Source organism: Pongo pygmaeus, chromosome 9 (assembly GCF_028885625.2).
Source record: "Pongo pygmaeus isolate AG05252 chromosome 9, NHGRI_mPonPyg2-v2.0_pri, whole genome shotgun sequence".
NCBI lineage: Eukaryota > Metazoa > Chordata > Mammalia > Primates > Hominidae > Pongo > Pongo pygmaeus.
Window position 1 is genome coordinate 34731792 of NC_072382.2, and position 21120 is coordinate 34752911.

Sequence of the window (21120 nt, forward strand, 5' to 3'; positions counted from 1 at the left end):
ATTTGAGACAATAACTGTCCAGACTAGGCAAATTTTTTTAGTTTATAATGTTTTACTATGATTTAGGGCTTTTTTTTCAAAGAACAAAAATTATAAGCATAAAAACTCAGGTATCAGAAAGACTCAAAAGGCTGTTTTTCACTTTGTTCAGATTTTGTTTCCAGGCATTAAGTGTGTCATACAGTTGTTGCCACTGCTGTTTTCCAAATGTCCGATGTGTGCTATGACTAAAAATTGAAAAATTAAACACAGTGTTAGTCAACCTTTTAGCCTCTGGTATTCTTTTACAATACTACAGATTTGAATCCAGTTAAAAGCAAGATTAAATATACCTAATTTAGAATTGTAAGAGAAGTTAAGAATTACATAATTATTTAAAAAAAACTTTACCATATTGATCCTAAGCCTTCTAATTCTCCTGAACAACTGTATAAAGCAGACATAAAAGTCATTAGTATTCTAGCCAATGCTCAGCCATTAAATGAAATGTGCTGGAAAATAGGACTCTTTCATTAAATAAGCTAATCACATTCAGTCTGAACTTTAATAAAATTATGATAAATAGCAACTATTTAACTACAGTCAACTGATAACACCACCTTGGTTCTCTAAACATTTAACTGAAATAATCGGAACAAACTAAATCGTTCTATAAAATGCTGCAAAGCATTAAATATCTTACCTGACAACTACTTTTCTCTGGGTCTGATCAATTTTGCAGTAGACCATTTTAGTTCTTACCGCTGAAAAAAGATGTTTTATATTCTATGTTATATGGAAAATTTCCAAGAAAAATAGCTAAGGTATGAAAACTGTCACCAAGTAAGCCATAATAAAACTATACTGTTTTCCAACATTACACACTGACTGTTTAAATCTAATAAGCAAAACAGTATGAGGCAACCAAAAGAAAGGTCATGCATTTGTCCTATGGCTGCTGGGACAATCTATATGAAATAAATATTACCTACAGTTTTTTGCTGTTTATTATTTTTTTTTTTTTAAGAATTCTATCCCCTACCATCTCATATAGGGGAATAAACTAACTTCCTACTAAGTTATTACTTGTTCATAGAAAACTTAGAGCATTAGGGGAAAAAAGGTCAGTAGTTCTGTATCTTTTATTAATCTTAATTGCATAATCCCAACTTTCAAATTTAAAAAGCTCAGAAAAAATTCCTGAGCAGTTAAGTTGCTTTATAATCTAATTGTTGGGGAAGAAGTTCTTATTTCTAGGCTAATCATAAAAAAACTGGTAATGGTTAACACTTGAAAGATCACTTACTATGTGCCAGGCACTGTGCTTTACCTGTATTAATTCATTTAATCCTTACAACCACAAATGAATCCCTACATTCCTGTTTCACAAAGGAAGGGCCTGGTCTTAAATCCATATCTAATACTAAAATCTGTGCTCTTAACCACAGTGGTATATTGCCTAAATGTATTTGTTCTATGTGATTTCAAGGGATAGAATATAGCAGTTTATATTTCTACTAAATTTTCACCCTACAACAAATATATCCACTAAACTACTAAATATACATCTGCTACAAACAAATCTTTGTTGTGTAAGGCTCAGTTTCCAGATAAAAATCTTACTATGATCCATGTAGTAGATGAGAAATTCTAGAAATAAATGAAAATGTTCTATCTGCCTTACCGTCAATAACAAATGCTTCAACATCATCAGCTCCAATCTGAAGCTCTTGCTGCATTGTGTCAAAAGAAATTTCCTTATTTTCTACTGCCATTCCCATAAAAGTAAGTAGTCTCATTTTTGCCATATTCTGTTCATGTAACAGGCCTAGATAACAGAATAGTGAAGCTTGATGAGTGTTCATACTAATTAAAGACCTGCACAATTACATCTCATGTTAAGCTGTGGAAATTATTTTTACTTTTGTAATTGTGGAAATTATTGTTTGAGCACTTATACAGAACAATTTTGACAAAGCTTCTTATATTTGCAAACTATAAACTGACTCCATAGAGTATTAAAAACAATTTTTCTATAGTACCATAGGTGATAGATTCAAAATTAAGAATGGGCCATAAAATGATTATTTTTAGACCCTAAAAGTTTTGTACATTTTACATTTTTAAATAGTTATACATTTTAGGAGATAAAATCTACAAAGTACGTTTCATAAGAACAATTTCTATTTAGTTAAATTACCTAAGCTTATTTTTCACACTAATAGCTCTTCATTTAAACACAGAGGATTTCTTATCTACTTATTAGTTTTTTCTGTGTTACTATTACTGGTAAACATTAAGTTTTAAAATACTTTCACAAACATTTTCAGTTATGAAAACATTCAATTTTGCTTCAGGTCACTATTTAAAAATCAAAACTACTTACAAACCAAAACTGTCAAAGTGTGTGTGTCATTTAACATTTATAGGCCAATACAGTTAGTACTAGATATACTTAAAGAATACCATTAACAGTGATACTTGTTCTTTATAAGACAAAAGTAGAAAACTGCACAAATAATTCAAATTTTGCATTATAATTTCTAATGAAACATGCTGTTGTAATTATTCAAATAACAACGTGTTAGGCCTAGAAGAAAACTTAAGGAATTCCCCAGTCCTGATCCTTTCACTTTAAAAACAAAACCACCTTCTTACTTTAAAACCAGTCAAGTTTTTGGAAGGCGAGCTTATTCATGATGTAAGTAGTTTATCCTTTAATGTGAAAAATGTTCTCCTTTCCTAAATTTTACATACTGAAGCAGGACTCTTTTTCTTTGCATTAATAAAAGTGACTAATGGCAAGATATGGAAAGATTAAGAACTATGTATTCTTTTTATATCAGGAACAGACATATTCTGAGGAGCAAAGAGATTAAATGGTGACTTATAGTCAAAAAATAGCAGTGCTAGGCCTAGAATAGGTTCATTTCTAAAATAAAGGGCTAGAAATTTTAAAAATTAGGAATCCTAAATATATAACCTAGTCCTAAGTAAGAGCAGAATTCTAACACAATATCATATATACTTGTTTTGATGCTAACTTATTAATTATAAAACTAAGTCTCTAAAACTAATCTAAATTTACATGTTCCTTTTCTCTGAACTTTTGAACTATGTAAAATCGGCAAATGATCAATCAAGTGCCCTCTAATAAATTCAGAGCTTCAAGTCTGTATTGTTTAAAAAGTTCTCTCCCTAAACACTCCATAAATAAATTTTAAATTTATAACATTCATATATTAGTGGAAAATTAGGGAAGCCCATTAACATAGGTCATGATCATCTGTTAATTAGCTGTAATTATGATACAGGCTTCCTATTTGGCACAGATTCAACAAAAACATGATCACCGTAACTCGAATGAGGTACACAAGTAAGTATTGCTAACTGGGTTTAATGGAAATCTACAGGCATCAAGAAATCAATTAGTGCACATTAACCCTAATTAACAATGCAAATTAGATGCCGATTAACTTTCTGAAGCAAAAGGTAGCAACTGGATAACACCAGATTACATGTGGACATGTTAGGGCAATTCAGTTGACACAAGATAATGCTACTGTTGGCCTAAGTTGTCAGTGTTAATAAAGGAAAATGTTCTGACAAACTGATTGCAACTTGTGGAATCTAGATAGTTGTCACTAGGCTTTCAGCTGTAATAAATGTTTAATTATACAATTAAAATAAAAAATATACACATTAATATAAAGATGTTTTCTGAAAAGCATATAAACAAATTTCTAATAGAATACTGATTTGCACAGATGTTCAAGAAACGTAAGGCAAATGAAGGAATTTGAATTCTAGCTGGCACAATAAATTAGCAATGTTACTAATTTTTTCCTATCAATGAATAAGTATTAAAGATTTTTTTCAAAAAGTCCTTAACATTCTCAGTTCTATTGGCGTAGACAGACAACTCTCTTTCAATATAAAGTGATAGAAACTTCTGAAATTTCTATTATTTTAAATACTCCTGAAATTAAATCTATTTTACTGCTCATCTTTTCTGCAGTTACAATCTTACCATAAATGAAAAAACTTATCAGAGGAATGAAGATTATTTCTAGGCTGAATTCCATAAAACCGTTATCTATTTTACATGTGAAAACTTGCATCTAAAAACACTTTAAATTGATGTTTAAAGTAACAAAGAACCAAACTTAAAACCCTTAGGACTCTTGTTCTGAAAAATCAAACTACTAAGGCAGTGAAGTATGAGTTAAAGACTTTGTAGGAAGCTGTGCTTTGTTTCATAAAACTAAAATACTACCATCAAAGAGGAAGTCACAGTGTACTGTGTCATATTTCAATTTTAAAGTTATAAAAAATCTAATTTTATGGAAACATTTATTCATTACTAATATGTCAAAACCTTAATGCAGTAATAAAAAAATGTGCATCATTGAGCAATTTCTGCACTGTCACTGACCCCTGTCTTAAAATGCTGCAATATAGAAAACCCAATTTTAATGCATGCAATAGCTTATGAACCAGTGCTCCTTTGAAACAGTCAATTACACATCAATGGGGGAGTGTCAAAGTGTTAATTACTACTCCTTTTTCCTTGGTGCGTAAATAAAGAGGTTGCTGACATTAACATTCCATCACATAGCTTCATGCCACAAAACAAATTAACTGGGACAGAATGTGGTTTTCTGGGTCTAGTGCACCTGGCAAAGCTTTCTACACAAACACACTTACATCTACTTTATCTTGGTGTATTTCAAACGCCTTATTATGTTCAGAATAAGTCAATCTTCCCCAATTCCAATGGAGGCACACAATTTACAGGTGACAAGCATTAATGATTACCAAATTGAAGACTATCAAAATAGACCATACATTCATCTGTATTCTCAAGAACCAGGAAGACTAGTCTCAAAAACAAAAAAAATTCAGTCTTAATATGGAAAATATAATCAATCTCTAATGTGTTTTGATTATTGCCTAGTAGGAAAACAAAGCACCTTAGTTTCACAGTTGACTCCAGTGTAAAGAAACTGGTAGTTTACAACATTTAAAACCTGTTCAACTGCAGATTTTCTAAGTTTTCTCTTTGTATTTTAGTATGTTAAAAACATGCTCCAGAAGGAAATTAAAATATTGAACATATGTAGGGTTTGCTCAATAAGGATGAATAAGATTTGATTCAATTTGACAAACATTTACTGAACTGATACGCTAGACAAGAAAATTCAAAGATAAAAATAATAAAGACTATGCTGTTTTCAACAAACTGTAGTTAGAAAAGTCTTACTATCACATAAAATTACATTTCCATTTCTAATTCCATCTTTCAGATCTAACTGGCAATACTATATACTTTTGTAATTTGTTAATGGCGGGGTATCCAAGCATAACATAGCATGGTAGAGGGGGAAAAACTATTTGTTACCATTCTGTGGCTATGGCTTAAAAAAAGGGACCAAAAATACAAATCGCCATTTATCTAAGGAGTAAGGTCTTCTACAAAGAAAATTTTAAGAATAATGTTTAGCTTAATAAAGTACCTTTAATCATCAAATTTGATCAGCTCTTAAAACATTTCTGAAAGTTACCATTATGAATAAAGTAATGGTAATTCTTTCAGTTGCTTTTCTGCTCACTCCTCCATCACTAAATTTTAAAAATAAATGTACCAATGGAACTATTTCTTCAATCTTCTCCAAGCACCCGATTGTTGATATAACTTTACCTCAAAGAATCATGGTACAGAAGAGCTGGAAGGGCCTAAAATTCAGCAAGCTCTTAAATGAGACAAAAAGGGTCCAAGTCGTTTTCTCTTTTTTTTTTTTTGTTTTTTGAGACAGATCCTCACTCTGTCATCCAGGCTGGAGTGCAGCGGTGCGATCTGAACTCACTGCAACCTCTGCCTCCTGGGTTCAAGTGGTTCTCTTACCTGAGGCTCCTGAGTAGTTGCCACTACAGGTATGTGCCACCATACCCACTAATTTTTGTATTTTTAGTAGAAACGGGGTTCTGCCATGTTGGCCAGGCTGGTCTTGAACTCCTGACCTCAAGTGATCCACCCACCTCATCCTCCCAAAGTGCTGGGATTACAAATGCCAAGTTGTTTTCTTTTCTTTTTTTTTTTTTTGAGATGGAGTCTTGCTCTGTTGCCGAGGCTGGAGTGCAGTGGCGTAGTCTTGGCTCACTGCAACCTCTGCCTCCATCTCCCGGGTTCAAGCTATTTTCCTGCCTCAGACTCCCGAGTAGCTGGGACTACGGGCACCCGCTACCAGGCCCGGCTAATTTTTTGTATTTTTAGTAGAGACAGGTTTCACCATGTTAGTCAGCCAGGATGGTCTCGACCTCCTGACCTCATGATCCGCCCGCCTCAGCCTCCAAAGTGCTGGGATTACACCTATAAGCCACTGCGCTGGACCCCAAGTTGTTTTCATACTCCCAGTTTCATTCTCTTTCTATCACAAATGCCACCTCCTACACCTTCTTGGTTTCTGATTCTCAATTCATTCTAAGTAATATTTTAAACTGTCTACCTATTTTTGTGCTGTTCTATCATACATGACTCCTTTTAGGATAATCTACAAATAAGGCCACAACCATACTTGCTGGACCACATAGTACATAACTGTTAGTGTAGCATGTTCCCACCTCTGTGCCTCAAAGAATAAACCCCAGAACTTACCAAGTGAATCAATGAAGTCTTTATTATTCTGATAAAACTTGACATATGATGCCAATTTAGCACTCACAAAAATGGTTAAAAGCTATACAGATAAGAGACAAAAAAGATACCATCAATACAGAATTAAGATTTATTGTAAGATATTCTAAGATACTGTAAATATTATTTTAAAGATACTGACTCCTACATTTTGTTCAAAGCAGAAATATCATTGTTTCATCAAATTACCAAACCATCTGCTTTCACATGGCTCACTTTTAAAATGAAATAATCAGTAAATACACTGAGCTCTAAATTATCCACACTGAAAGATGGTGGCTAATGGCATAGTCCAGATGCACAACAGTCCAAAATATATTTATACTTGCATTTCAAAAATGTTCATGTGTTTTTAAATATCAGACTTATCTTCCTAAGTGGGGCTAGGAACAATATATATGTAACAAAAAAGAAACTTGTATTATCTAAGTCTATAATGGTGAGTAAGTGAGAAGATGAAAGAAAGGGAGGTAGCCGGCCGCAGTGGCTCACGCCTGTAATCCCAGCACTCTGGGAGGCCGAAGTGGGCGGATCACTTGCGGTCAGGAGTTGGAGACCACACCAACATGGCAAAACTCTGTCTCTACTAAAAATACAAAAATTAGCTGGGCGTGATGGCATGTACCTGTAATCCCAGCTACTTCTGGAAGCTGAGGCAGGAGAATCGCTTAAACCAGGGAGGTGGAGGTTGCAGTGAGCCAAGATCGTGCCACTGCACTCCAGCCTGGTGACAGAGTGAGACTCTGTCTCAAAAAAAAAAAAAAAAAAAAGAAATTAAGAAAGGGAGGGAGGAAGAATAGGACTGTGTTCAGTGGATGAAGAAAAGCTGGTCCTAAATATGTCTGTTCCTGATATAAAAAGAATACATAGTTCTTAATCTTTCCATATCTTGCCATTAGTCACTTTTATTAATGCAAAGAAAAAGAGTCCTGCTTCACTATGTAAAATTTAGGAAAGGAGAACATTTTTCACATTAAAGGATAAACTACTTACATCATGAATAAGCTCGCCTTCCAAAAACTTGACTGGTTTTAAAGTAAGAAGGTGGTCAAACAGAAATGCATTTGGATCTTTCAATGCTCGTACAATACACCTTAATTAGAGAACAAAAATGTAAGCTCAGGGTTTTGAAATCCTGGCTTTTCACTGAGTTTTTGCAGATCATAAAATATACTTAATTCGGCAAAATATCTAACAGTCCAAAACATACATACAACATTAAAAAAGCTACAGGATTGGGTTAAGACAGGCCAATACATTTATCAGGTTCATCTGTTTTAACAAAATGAAATATATTAATTGTAGATAAAAACATAGCTGGAGAGAAAGCACCAAGGTAATCAAATAGCAAGCAGCAGCAGAACCATATGCCAAGACACTAAGTACTTCACTTGCCTTGCATCTCATTTACTCCTCACAACAACCTAGGAGACAAACAGTATTACTATGCCTCCTTTATCAACTACGAAGCAGTTCAGAAGTGCTCATTAAAAGGTGGAGTAAGAATGTGAATGGAGGCAGTCTGACCTCAAAGTCAAGGACCTTTACCACCAACTTCCCTTTTTACCAACTCCTATCATGTAGCGGTCCACACAAAGAGCAATGACCATATAAAGAAGTTTCATAATCCTTATTACATAGATTTAGAAAACTGATTCTATTCTTGTTACCAGTTAGATCTAAGACTGTTAAAAGCCCTTATTCTCATTAGCAATGGGTTAATTTTTGGCAAGCCATCAACTTTCTACCTATAACCTTAAAATTAGGGTCAATTGGCCCAAGATTAGGTTCTAATTCTTGGGTTGGGATCATCATCCCCATACCAGCAATACCCCCACCCAGTAAACACCATGCACCTATTTCATATTCAATCCACAGTTTTTCCAATATCAAACCTTGAATTTCAGTATCTACATTAGAATCGCCAGGAAATACACACTATCAAATGGCTCGGGATCACTGGTGGTTGCAAACATGATTTCAGTTACATAATTTAATACTGTAGCTCACCTCTACATTGCTGTCAAACCCTCATTAGAGTAACGTTTAACATTACCTGTGGGCATCAACTCGAGCCTGGGAAGCATTGTCCTCTGTGTAACTTCCGAGCAATTCCACCATGACTTTTGAAGCAGCATCACTAAAAAGAAATATTGCTTTAGGAACTTGAAAGTATTACTGCTATTCATTCATTTAAAAATATTTTTAAGAGGCAGGTACTGTGCTGATGACATTATAACTGTGACTAAGAGAGACAAAGTCCCTGTCTATGGGAAAAGTCATGAAACTTTCCTTTTAGTAGGAAAGATGGACAACTAAGGAAAAGTAACTAATAAGTGCTATAAAGGAAATAAATGGTGATGTAATCAAAGCAACAAAGGCAGAAAACGGAAAGGCCGCTTTATGTACAGTGAGAAAGCAAAGTCTCCCTCAGAAGAGATGACATGTAAACTGAGACCAAAAGGATGTAAAATATCATTTTTCTTGGCCATGAAAAGAGCTGGGTTCATGAAAGGTGGGGTAAGATGACTTTCCAAGCAGAGGGAAGACCAAGTATAAAGGCCCTAGGCGGGAAAAGTTTTGTGTCCCAGAAACTGTTAGGACAGTATGGCTGAGGTTGAGACAATACCAAATATTTAAATAACTCTACTTAAGATACCCTTCCAATTAAATTATTCTTACAGTTATACACATCAGTTTCACTGGAGTAAATAAGGCAAAATAAATAAATGCAGTCATTCAAACTGGACTTTTAGAAAATGTTTATCTTTACTCCTCATGACTTCCTCCAAACTGTGGAATCTTCAGCTTATAGAAAGCTTTGCTAACTAAGAGGAAGAGGTTTTTTTTTCCTTTTTTCATTTTCTAAAAATACTCCCCACATCTGAATTTAGCCTGGGCAAAAATCAGCGGGAACTGTTATCATTTATTTTAAAATGGTAAATGCTATCTAAAACTTCTTTCAAAACTAAGGTTTACTAAGATTCAGAAATACCACTGTAGGCATGGCTAAGTGGTAACCCACATCTTAAATGTAGTGATATAAATGCCTAGGCACAGTGGTGCATGCCAATAGTCCCACCTACCCAGGAGGCTTGCTTGAGCCCAGGAATTCAAGGCTGTAGTGCACTACAATTGCACCTGTGAACAGCCACATACCCACTGTACTCCAGTGTGGGCAACATGGTCAGACCCGTCTCTAAAAGTAAAAAATTAATACTGAACTCAACCTGGAAGAGGCCATGATCCAAAGGAGCTAGAGCAGCTAAAAAAAATTGTTTATTGGTGGTCTGAGCTTTGAAACTAGAGATGGTAGTTTTAGAGAATATTTTAAGAAATGGAGCACACTCACAGGTTGTGTCGTAATCAGAGACCCCCAAACAAAATGTTCTACAAACTCTGGTTTTGTGACTTACTCTTGTGTTGAAGAGGTGGATGCAGCAATGTGTGCTCGACCACACAAGGCTGAGGCGTGCAATGGAACCAAAGACAGCTGTTTCTAGAGAGAGTTCTGTAAAGGCCAGTGCCCATCCAACAGTGAAGAAAATTTTTGTTGGTGATGTTGAAGAAGATACAGAAGAACATAATTTGAGAGACTACTTTGAAAAGTATCACAAGATTGAAACCACGGAAGTTACAGGAGGACAGGCAGAGTGGAAAAAAGAGAGGATTTGCTTGTGTAACTTTTGATGATCATGATAAAATTGTGGTTCAGAAATAACACTCTATTAACAGGCGTTAGTGAAGTGAAAAGGGCCCTTTTTAAACAACAGATGCAGTTGTGGAGAGGATCTAGCAACTTTATGGGTTGTGGAGGAAACTGGAGATGGTAGTTTTGGCCATGGGTAGAAACTCTGGTGGAAGAGGCGGCTATGGTGCTGGGGTGGTGGCAGCAGAAGTAGTTATGGAGGAGGGGTTGCTGGATATAATGGATTTGAAGGTGATGGTGGCAACTACCACAGTTGTCCTGGTTTTGATAGTAAAGGCGGGTATGGTGGTGGTAGATATGGTGGCAGCAGTGGAGGATATGATGGTTACAATGAAGAAGGTAATTTGGGGAGTGGTAATTACGGTGGTGGCAGGAACTATAATGATTTTGGATATTATAGTGGACAATGACAATCAAATTATGAATCCATGCATGAAAGGGGGCAGTTTTGGTGGATAAAGCTTGGGCAGTCTCTATGGTGGTAAATATGGTAGCACAAGGTTCTAAACACAGCAGAAAAGGACTAGTTTTTGGCAGGAGTGCAAGCAAGAAGTCAGAAAAGCTGCAAGTTACTTTGAGGCAATCATCGAAATGCATTAGAGGAACTGTACAAATCTGCCGCAGAAGGATGATGATCCACAGTCAGAAAAGTTACTGCAGCTTAAACAGGAAAGCCTTCTTGTTCAGGGCTGTCATAGCTACAGTTTGCAAAAAGTGCACTATTGATTAATGCAGTGCAGTGTCAATTAGATGTACATTCCTGAGGTCTTTTATCTGTTGTAGCTTTGTCTTTTTCTTTTCATTACATCAGGTATATTGCCCTGTAAATTATGGTAGTGTAGTGGTACCAGGAATAAAAAACTAAGGATTTTTAACTTTTCAATAAAAATAAAAATTAAAAAGTACAATGACTTAACTATAAAAATTCAAAGAAAAACTTTTAAAAAACCACATCTTACTCATTAGTTATCTTGTGCCACACTGTAGGCACAGGTGCAAGTCATTTTCCAGTTTTAGCAACCACAGTATACTTCAATCTTCTCAGCTAAAGAAATCTTTTTAATCCATTTGAAGCACACAGCATGGTGTCTGACATGTAAGGGCTCAGTTACCAGTATCACCCTTTAAAATGCACAACAGGCCTGGTGCGGTGGCTCACGCCTGTAATCCCAGCACTTTGGGAGGCGGAGGCGGGCGGATCACGGGGTCAGGAGATCAAGACCATCCTGGCTAACACAGTGAAATTCCTTCTCTACTAAAAATACAAAAAATTAGCCGGGCATGGTGGCAGCAACTGTGGTCCCAGCTGCTCAGGAGGCTGAGGCAGGAGAACGGCATGAACCTGGGAGGTGGAGCTCGCAGTGAGCTGAGATCACGCCACTGCACTCCAGCCTGGGTGACAGAGCGAGACTCCATCTCAAATAAAAAAAAAGCACAACAAACACCATGTGCATCAACCACCAATATAAATGAAGTCATGAAGGGGGCACCCATAAACTTGAAGCATTTTTACCTAACTGCTAGGCAAAATCTCAGAATTTTACTAATTAAAATAGGTATTTTATGTGTTCTAAAGAAGAAAACCAACTCTCAACATTTAGATCGGCAGAATGTCAGAAATGTTGTGTTTAAACAAGTATCCCTTTCCAGTTCCCTACTGTAGGTAGCATTTATCCACTCAGTGCCCAATAAGTGCTACCTTCTTGGGAATGCAATGGTTAACAGATGAGGTTCCTTGCCTTCACTTAGCCTACAACCTTACTTTCAACTAAGGGTGTTAAATGCTAGGATACAAGTAGAGGGTGCTGTAAAAGGGAGGCACTAACTGAAATATGAGAGGGGTGTTTCTAGCAGAGGAATGAAGCTGACTGTAGTAAGACTACTTAGACAAGGGGTAGGCAAACTTTCTGTAAAGGGCCAGAGAGTAAATATTTTAAGTTTTGCAAGCTATATGGTATCTGTTGTAACTAAACTCTTGGCAAAAGCAGGCACAGACAACTTGTAAATGAATAGGCATAGATGTAATACCAATGTTATGGACCCTGAAATCTGAATTTCATATAATGTCCACATATCATGAAATATTACCCTTTCTTTGATTTTCTTTCTCAATCATTTAAAAATGTTAAAACCATTCTTAGTACACGGGCTATACAAGAACCAGTGCCAGCTCCTGGTCCAGACTGGCAAAGAGCATGGTGCTTTTATACCTGACATAGGCTCGCTATGTCTAGGGTGTGATAAGCAAGAGGAAGGACATGGGTGGAGAGACGGAATATTTACATTAACACAAAGTTTGTTGTAGTCTCTGCCACTGCACCATCCAAAATTGATGAGATGCTTCACCACATTCACCAAGCTCATGCTACAGCAGTAGGTTGAAGCCCATGTTGGAAAGGCCCCACATCCTTTCTTTTTTTAGAAAAAAAGCCAAATTTCACTTTTTAAAAAGTTCAAAGATGAAGGAAAACTACTTTTAATCTTTATAGTTATCTTTAACTTAGTAGGTCAAATTTATAGAAATAGATTTATAGCAACTCTGTGGAGAACAGAGTAAAGCAAAATTACTGGCCCTACTTCTCTTTAAAAAACATCCCCACCTACTTATACTGCCTGTTAAGTGATGTTAGTTCATTACTTTTGAATACCTCTTCTTACAATCCACAAGTGCCTCATAAAGTAGTCTTAAAAGGGTGTGCTTTTTTTCAGTGGTGAGATTCCAGTCAGAAATCCATTTTCTAACCTACAAGAGATTGACAAAAGGAGAAAACTGAGTAACACATATAAAAGTATAACATATAAAAGTATATTTCTGGCTAGGCATGGTGGCTCACGCCTGTAATCCCCAGCACTTTGGGAGGCCAAGGCGGGAGGATCAACTGAAGTCGGGAGTTCGAGACCAGCCTGACCAACATAGAGAAACCCCGTCTCTACTAAAAATACAAAATTAGCCGGGCGTGGTGGCGCATGCCTGTAATCCCAGCTACTCAGGAGGCAGAGGCAGGAGAATTGCTTGAACCCTGGAGGCGGAGGTTGCGGTGAGCTGAGATTGCGCCATTGCACTCCAGCCTGGGCAACAACAGCGAAACTCTGTCTCAAAAGAAAAAAAAAAGTACATTTCTTATAAGCAGAACAACTATTCCACACAGTAACTCACTTGATCCAGCTCAGTTGGGATGTACTGGATGGCCCCACAAGATGCTGCCACTTTAATAAGGCTGCAATACACTGTGTATCTTACAGGAGTATTCTTATCCATCCCATGGAAAAGGTTGCTTAACCTGGTTGGTTAACAAACAAATAAACAATGTTTGAAATCAGCAACCAGTTTTTTTTTTCCTATTTCTGAATTTATTTATTTATTTATTTATTTTATTATTATTATGCTTTAAGTTTTAGGGTACATGTGCACAATATGCAGGTTAGTTACATATGTATACATGTGCCATGCTGGTGTGCTGCACCCATTAACTCGTCATTTAGCATTAGGTATATCTCCTAATGCTATCCCTCCCCCCTCCCCACAACAGTCCCCAGAGTGTGATGTTCCCCTTCCTGTGTCCATGTGTTCTCATTGTTCAATTCCCACCTATGAGTGAGAATATGCGGTGTTTGGTTTTTTGTCCTTGCGATAGTTTACTAAGAATGATGATTTTGAAATCAGCAACCAGTTTTAAGTTGAGGTTAGCTCTCACCACAAACCTGTGGCAGGTACCGTTAACAACTTCATATTACAAAGGAGGAAACTAGGGCACAGAAAGGTCAAGCCACTTGCCCAAGGTCACAGCTAATAAGAGCCACAGCTGAGAGTCAAGTTCCACAATTCCTGCTCTGCACCATTAAAAGTTAGTAACATGAAAAAAGCACCTTGAAAAACTGAGTTTCTTTCAGATCTTAACTTACAACTGAAGTCTCAGAGATGGGCGTTCACCTTCGCGAAATTTGACCAGCTTTTCACATAGACTTTCAATCAAAGCTTCTTGCTTGTCTGGTTCCAGGATCAAGAGTAGGGATACCACACTGTTCATCACGCTTTCAACATCTACACAAGTATGGATAACATAATCAACAATGATACTACAATACTCAATGCGTCTAGTTAAATATGCATTTCCAGTGTTTTAATACAATGAAGACCATCAAATATAAGACACTTTCGCATTCAGAAAGCAACTTGTATATTTTATTAAAGAGGAAGGAAATTGATATCTAAGATGTGGTTTCTTTTTTTTTTTTTTTTTCAGATGAAGTCTTGCTCTCTTGCTCAGGCTGGGGTGAAGTGGTGCGATCTCGGCTCACTGCAACCTCCGCCTCCCAGGTTCAAGCGATTCTCCCATCTCAGCCTCCCAAGTAGCTGGGACTACAGGCACCTGCCACCACGCCCGGCTAATTTTTGTATTTTTAGTAGAGATGGGGTTTCACCATATTGGCCAGGCTGGTCTTGAACTCTTGATCATGTGATCCACCTGCCTCGGCCTCCCAAAGTGCTGGGATTATACGCATGAGCCACTATGCCCGGCCTATGATGTGGTTTCTAACTAGTAAAACAGAGACTGATTTACATGTATATAAAGTTTTAATTTTCAGTGTCATGATATTCAATCATTTGGAAGTTACTGGTATGATTTGGGGCTAGGATACTTTCTTAATTAAGGAAAACTTTATGTATACATATAGGAAATCAGAAATTAAAGCTGTCAGCTCTCTGCTTGAATTAGTTATTTTTAAGTATTACAGATATAAATCATATCCCAAATTTAATCTAATTTTTTTGTATATGTGCTGCCGAAATCAGCATCCAAGTTTGATCTCTAAATCTTAACTAGAGATTTCTGAACTCACAATTCTGAAAATTTCCCATTCTATCTCAATAAACAGGAAACTGGCCTAATAATTAAATGGCTATTAGATTACTTGAAATTGTATCTCACTTGATGTTAATCTGAAACTTATGAACAGGAAAGAGCTTCATTTTTTTCTTCATTTTATTCTAAGACTATCAGCATTTAGTGTAATAACACTTAAGAAATATACCTGTGTATAAAATAGAGGTTTTCTCAAAATAGGTTTACTTTATAGGCATAATAGATTACACAAACTGAAAGCATGTGTGAAGGTAAGATTGAAAACAACAGTGCTTAGACTCTGGTAAACAATGTATTGTATAGTTGAAAGAGCTAGAAGAGAACTGTTGAATGTTTCCAACATAAAGAAAAGATGTGTGATATTCTAATTACCCCGATTTGATCATTACACATTGCATACATGTATCAAAATATCACCTGTGCCCCCAAAATACATACAACCACTACCCATCTATTTAAACATCCTGAAGTCTGAAATTCAAAACATACAAATAGAGTCAGCCTTCGTATCTGAGGGTTCCAAATCCTCCTTGCCTCAGATAATGAGGGACGACTGTATAATTCACAAGAAAAATTTAAAAGATTTTATTAGGAAATATTAGAAAAAAATTAAAAACAAACCTTTATCATCCTCCTTCAGACACACATCACAGGCTTCAATAATTTGAGCTAAATCAATATGAAGTCCACCTTCCGAGTTCTCTTCTGAAATCTCAGCTCCTTTAGATTTCAGATAAGCACGAAGCTCAGCAGCCTGTTGAGGATTGCTCTATTATAAAACTGACTACGAACGACAAAGCACAATCTCAAATTCTGTCCTCTTTCTGAAAAACTAAAATGCAAATACTGTATTCAACAACTATTTCAAATAATGTTGAAGACTCCTCCCTCACCTCATCCATCTTGGCAATCCCACAAGAGCCACAGGTTTTCCTCCACGAGGTCCAGTGGCTCCTTAGACACGCTACGGCCCCCATGGATCACCTTTAGAATTTCTCTCATGTAGTCTGCACCCTGCTGGACTTCCAGCATACAGCAAAAATCTTTTTGATAATATAACCCAAAGGGTTTGGTGGGGGTGTGGTTGCTGGGGAGAAGAAATCAGTCTGACTTGGCAGATTTCACTTTTTTGAAAAAAATGAACAATAGTATTGCTCTCAAGTACACACATAACCACAGCTACTAGAAAAGTTACAGACATTACCTTGGCAAAAAGGTAATCATTTGTTAATTAGTTGAGAATCTATTGGAGATAAGCATTTTGGTTCACAAAAGGGCAATGCGGTGAATGCTGCCTTAAAATTACATCGAACTGGATCTGTTATGTAACTAATCTCTTAAAATTAAAAATGCATATCTGAGTCAGCATGCATCTTCGGACCTATAAAAACACAACTACAATAGCACATTCAGTCACTTGGACATTTCCTACCCTACTACCGAATTATATATATTTATTCCATTTTTCTTCTGGGACTCTTTATCTATGGCAGCCAAACAAATGGCAGTTTTTTTCTTTTTTTTTTTTGAGATGGAGTTTCGCTCTTATTGCCCAGGCTGGAGTGCAATAGCATGAGTGCAATGGAGCGATCCCGGCTCACTGCAACCTCTGCCTTCGGGGTTCAAACAATTCTCCAGCCTCAGCCTCCCAAGTAGCAGGGATTACAGGCATGCGCCACCATGCCCAGCTAATTTTGTATTTTTAGTACAGGCAGGGTTTCATCATGTTGGTCAGGCTGGTCTCGAACACCTGACCTCAGGTGATCCACGGGCCTCGGCCTCCCAAAGTGCTAAGATTATAGGCGTGAGCCACCGTGCCCAGCCTGGTTTTAAAGATAATAAAATGAGGATGTGCAACAGGAAGATGAAAGGATACCATTAGTAAATGCACAGGCATTACATTTTCTAGACCAAGCCAAAAAAAAAAGCCATCAAGATTTTTAAACCCCCAAGTATATTTAGTTGCCTCAGGAAAGTATTAAACCTGCACATCTGACGGTACTATCCTTTCAGGTAACAAGAACACAGTAATTTCATAGAAGAGTTGGTATTATAAGCAAAATTAAAAAAAGAAAACAAGCTGTCACCATGTCAGAGAAAACAAAAATACCACCAGAAATCATGCTTCATGCTTCTCTATGGAGGAAACAGATACACAGCAAACTTTTTCTAAGAACTATTCAACCACGTTTGCTGTCTTTCTGTCATCCTCACTGCCACAAGTGGTTGTGGAAGCAGCACAAGCAAAGGAAAACAAAAAAAGATTAAGAATTCCATTTAACTCTAATCAAGCTGAGAATTTCATCAAAGTTAAACTAATCCTGAGCAATTTCATATTTCCCTGAAACGACTGTCTACAGCGATACTGATGTTACAAGAACAGAAGCAGAGCCTGAGAAAAGACACTTTAAGATACGATCAATGATAAGAATTTCCTCCATTCACTTTGTATGTTAAAAAAAAAAAAAAAAAATCCAAACACTTTCTCAGTTAACCTAACAGCCAACTGTTGGTAACATGCTTCCATTTCTAATCAGGTATCTTCTTCTGCCTTTCATATTTTCCTATCTGTGCTTAACCCCCTCCCCATCCTTGACCTTTTCTCCGCCTTTTGCTTTTTCCCTTCTTATTTTGCTCTTCAGAGCATCGGAACTGCATTCCTACCACGGGGCGGGGGGAGGAGAAAGGGGGAACTCACTCCCGCAATTCTGTAAGTTGTCTTAGACAAGTAAACTTCCATGCGAAGTTTATATGATACCCAATCATTTGGAAGTTACTTCCGTGTTAGTGGAGTAACAGAAAAAAAACGACAAAGTTAGGACTTCACAGAAGAATTTTCAGTAATACAAAATTAACTTAAAGAATACCATGTCGTTTTCAACTCCCACCAAATAAGGTTAAACTTTTGTTGTGGGGAAAATGAGAACCATCAGCCCTGTATACCAAAGAGCAAACGCCAAACGAGAAATTTAAAAATATCAGGATGGTCCATCAGGTGAATGCCTCACGGAATTTAAGAGCTAAACTGATACCATACTTCCGGGGTACAGAACAACTCTCACCCTCATACAAGTAGGAATAGAAAGCAAGTGTAAAATACGGGTCGTCTTCGCCTGTGATCGCACAGTAATACGGGCATTTTGATCTTTTTTTTTTTTTTTTTTTTTTTTGAGAGGGACTCTCGCTCTGTCGCCCAGGCTGGAGTGCAGCGGCGCGATCTTGGCGTACTGCAAACTCCGCCTCCCGGGTTCAAGTGATTCTCTTGCCTCAGCCTCCGCAGTAGCTGGGATTACAGGCGCGTGCCACCGCGCCCGGGTAATTTTTTTGCATTTTTAGTAGAGACGGCGTTTCACCGTGTTAGCCAGGATGGTCTCGATCTCCTGACCTCGTGATCTGCCCGCCTCGGCCTCCCAAAGTGCTGGGATTAAAGGCGTGAGCCACCGCGCCCGGCCCGGCATTTTGATCTTTAGCACAAAATTACTTTTCCCTACCCTGCTTATACTAACTACAGATTCGCCACTTCCCACCCCGAATGTGGCTGCATTTGACGGACGGAAGCGGACATCATTCCTAGAAAATACTATGTCGTCAGAAATGAGTCCCGACGCCGACCAGGGAGCTGGCGGTGAGGCGTCGGGTCCCGCGCTGGGACCGCCGGCCAGCGAGCTGGTGCGAATCGAGGCCAGGAACGCGCACCCCAGCCACCGGCCTCCCCATTCTCGCGTGTAGGACAGCTGCGGGCGTCAGCTCCGGCCGCCCGGCCCAGGCTCGGCAGCGGTCCCTTGCGCTACTAGGACATCCCCCACCCCACCGTGGCGGCACCCGTAGACCGAAGCACACCTGATCTTCCTCACTGATGTCGATGAAGGCCGGGACGCTCATGGTGAAGGCCCTGGCACAGCGGACACTCCACTCGCAGGACCACGCCGACCGGAAAAGGGAACTGGGTCGCGCGACGCTGCCGGCGCAAGTGCTTCCGGGTCACTCTGCGCGGCGACCTGTTGGGGCGGGGCCTTAAGAGCCAATCCTATCGCGCGCTCTCGCCGCGGAGTGCAGCAGGGCGTGGCGGACGCGCTCGGGCTGGCCTAGTGGGTGGGACTTACTGGGCGTCCACCCAGCGACGCTTGTAGCGGCCTCCAGTTTTCAGGCCCCTGTAGCTATCTGCATTGATGTTGCCTCCCGCTGGCGCCTCCCTAAGTCCACCTTCCCTTGAAATGTTAAGCTTGTTGGGTCTTACCAAGTATGGATGGGTTTGTGTGGACCTGAAACTCTCCTGTACTGCTGTTGGGAACATAAAATGGTGCAGTCACTTTGCAGAGGAGCGGCAGTTTCTGAAAAAGTTCAGCATCCACCCAGCATATGACCCAGCTATTCTTCTACTAAGTATTTTCCCAAACTGTATGTCCGTACGAAGACTTGTACAAGAATGTTCATTGCCGCTTTTAAAAAATAGCAGCTTTGGCTGGGCGCAGTGGCTCTCACGCCTGTAATCCCAGCACTTTGGGAGGCCGAGGCGGGCGGATCACTTGGGGTCAGGAGTTGGAGACCAGGCTGGGCAACATGGCAAAACCCGTCTCTACTAAAATTACAAAAATTACCGGGGCATAGTGGCGCGCGCCTGTAATCCCAGCTAGTCGGGAGGCTGAGGCAGGAGAATCGCTTCAACCTGGGAGAAGGAGGTTGCAGTGAGCCCAGATCATGCCACTGCACTCCAGTCTGGGCGACAGAGCGAGACTCTGTCTCATAAAATAAATAAAATATACAATTCAGTAGTTTTAAGTATTTTCAGAGTTGCACAACCATCACCATTATTTAATTTTAGAACATTTTCATCACCTGCAAAAGAAAGTGTACCCATCAGCAATCACTCCCCAGACCCCCTGGCCCCACCGCTCTCCAGCCCCTGGCAAACACTACATTTTGTCTCTATGAATTTGCCTTTTCTGGACATTTCATGTAAGTGGAATCACAAAATACACGGTGGCCTAAGTCAGACTTACTTCATTTAGCATAATGTTTTCAAGGTTCGTCCATGTATCACTCCTATATTCCTTTTTGTTGCTTATAATATTGCTTTGTTATGGATATGCCACATTGTGTTGATCTGTTCATCAGTTGGTGGACACTTGGGTTGTCTCCATTTTTTGGCTATTATGAATAATGTTTCCATGAACGTTAGTGCACAAGATTTTGTGTGTACGTATATTTCTCTTAGGTATGTACCTATGAGTGGAATCAGTGGCTTATATAGTAAATTTATGTTTTGTTTTTTCAGGAGATAGTTTCCAAAAAGTTAACACTTTATTTTCAATAGCCAAAAAAAAGGAAACAACCCAAATGTTCATCAACAGATGAATGAAGTGGATCAAGAAATTGTTATACATCTGCTTAATGGAATACTGCTGTGCAACAAAAAAGGATGAATTATTGATACATGCAAAAACACAGATGAATCTTTTTTTTTTTTCAGTCTCTTCAGCCCGGGTGACAAAGTGAGTGAGACTCCATCTCTTAAAATAAAAGCTTGATTTTTTTCTTATTTGACAATCCCAAAATAATTCAAAATAATTTTGCTCAGTTAATCATCATACTGTATGATTCCATTTATATAAAACTCTAGAAAATAGAAACTATAATGACAGCATTATAGATTGCTGTTGCCTGGGGGCAGGGATTGGATAAGGCGGAGGGAAAGATGGATACAGAGGGGCTTGAGGAAGCTTTTGGGGGTTATGGATGTGTTCATTATTTTGATTGTGATTGTGTCATGATTGTATACATATATAAAATTTTTCAAATTGTGCAGTTTAAAAACGTGCAGTTTATTGATACCGCAATTGTACTTCAATATAAAATAAATGGCAAGCAAAGGA

At 38.2% G+C, this 21120-nt stretch overlaps 1 protein-coding gene across 1 annotated transcript; it reads right to left on the bottom strand.

Moving 5' to 3' along the window:
- Positions 1–32: 32 nt before the first annotated feature.
- On the bottom strand, positions 33–19299 carry EIF3M (eukaryotic translation initiation factor 3 subunit M). The gene is made up of 11 exons (XM_054441616.2): positions 19088–19299; positions 15869–16001; positions 14286–14424; positions 13540–13663; positions 13031–13125; positions 8730–8813; positions 7667–7766; positions 6635–6716; positions 1664–1807; positions 683–743; positions 33–227 (listed from the first exon to the last, which is right to left on the bottom strand). Exons 1-11 carry the CDS (start codon positions 19127–19129, stop codon positions 107–109), a joined length of 1125 nt encoding a protein of 374 aa, XP_054297591.1. The 5' UTR covers positions 19130–19299; the 3' UTR covers positions 33–106.
- Between the last annotated feature and the right edge of the window lie 1821 nt (positions 19300–21120).

What these genes read in the sequence shown, in the direction of transcription:
- EIF3M (XM_054441616.2), bottom strand. Translation starts at nt 19,129, where the DNA reads ATGAGCGTCCCGGCCTTCATCGACATCAGTGAGGAAGATCAG. An exon ending in ACATCAGTGAGGAAGATCAG is followed by an intron (nt 16,002 to 19,087) that starts GTGTGCTTCGGT and finishes AATCCTCAACAG; the next exon opens with GCTGCTGAGCTTCGTGCTTA. An exon ending in GCTCGAGTTGATGCCCACAG is followed by an intron (nt 7,767 to 8,729) that starts GTAATGTTAAAC and finishes TCTCTAATTAAG; the next exon opens with GTGTATTGTACGAGCATTGA.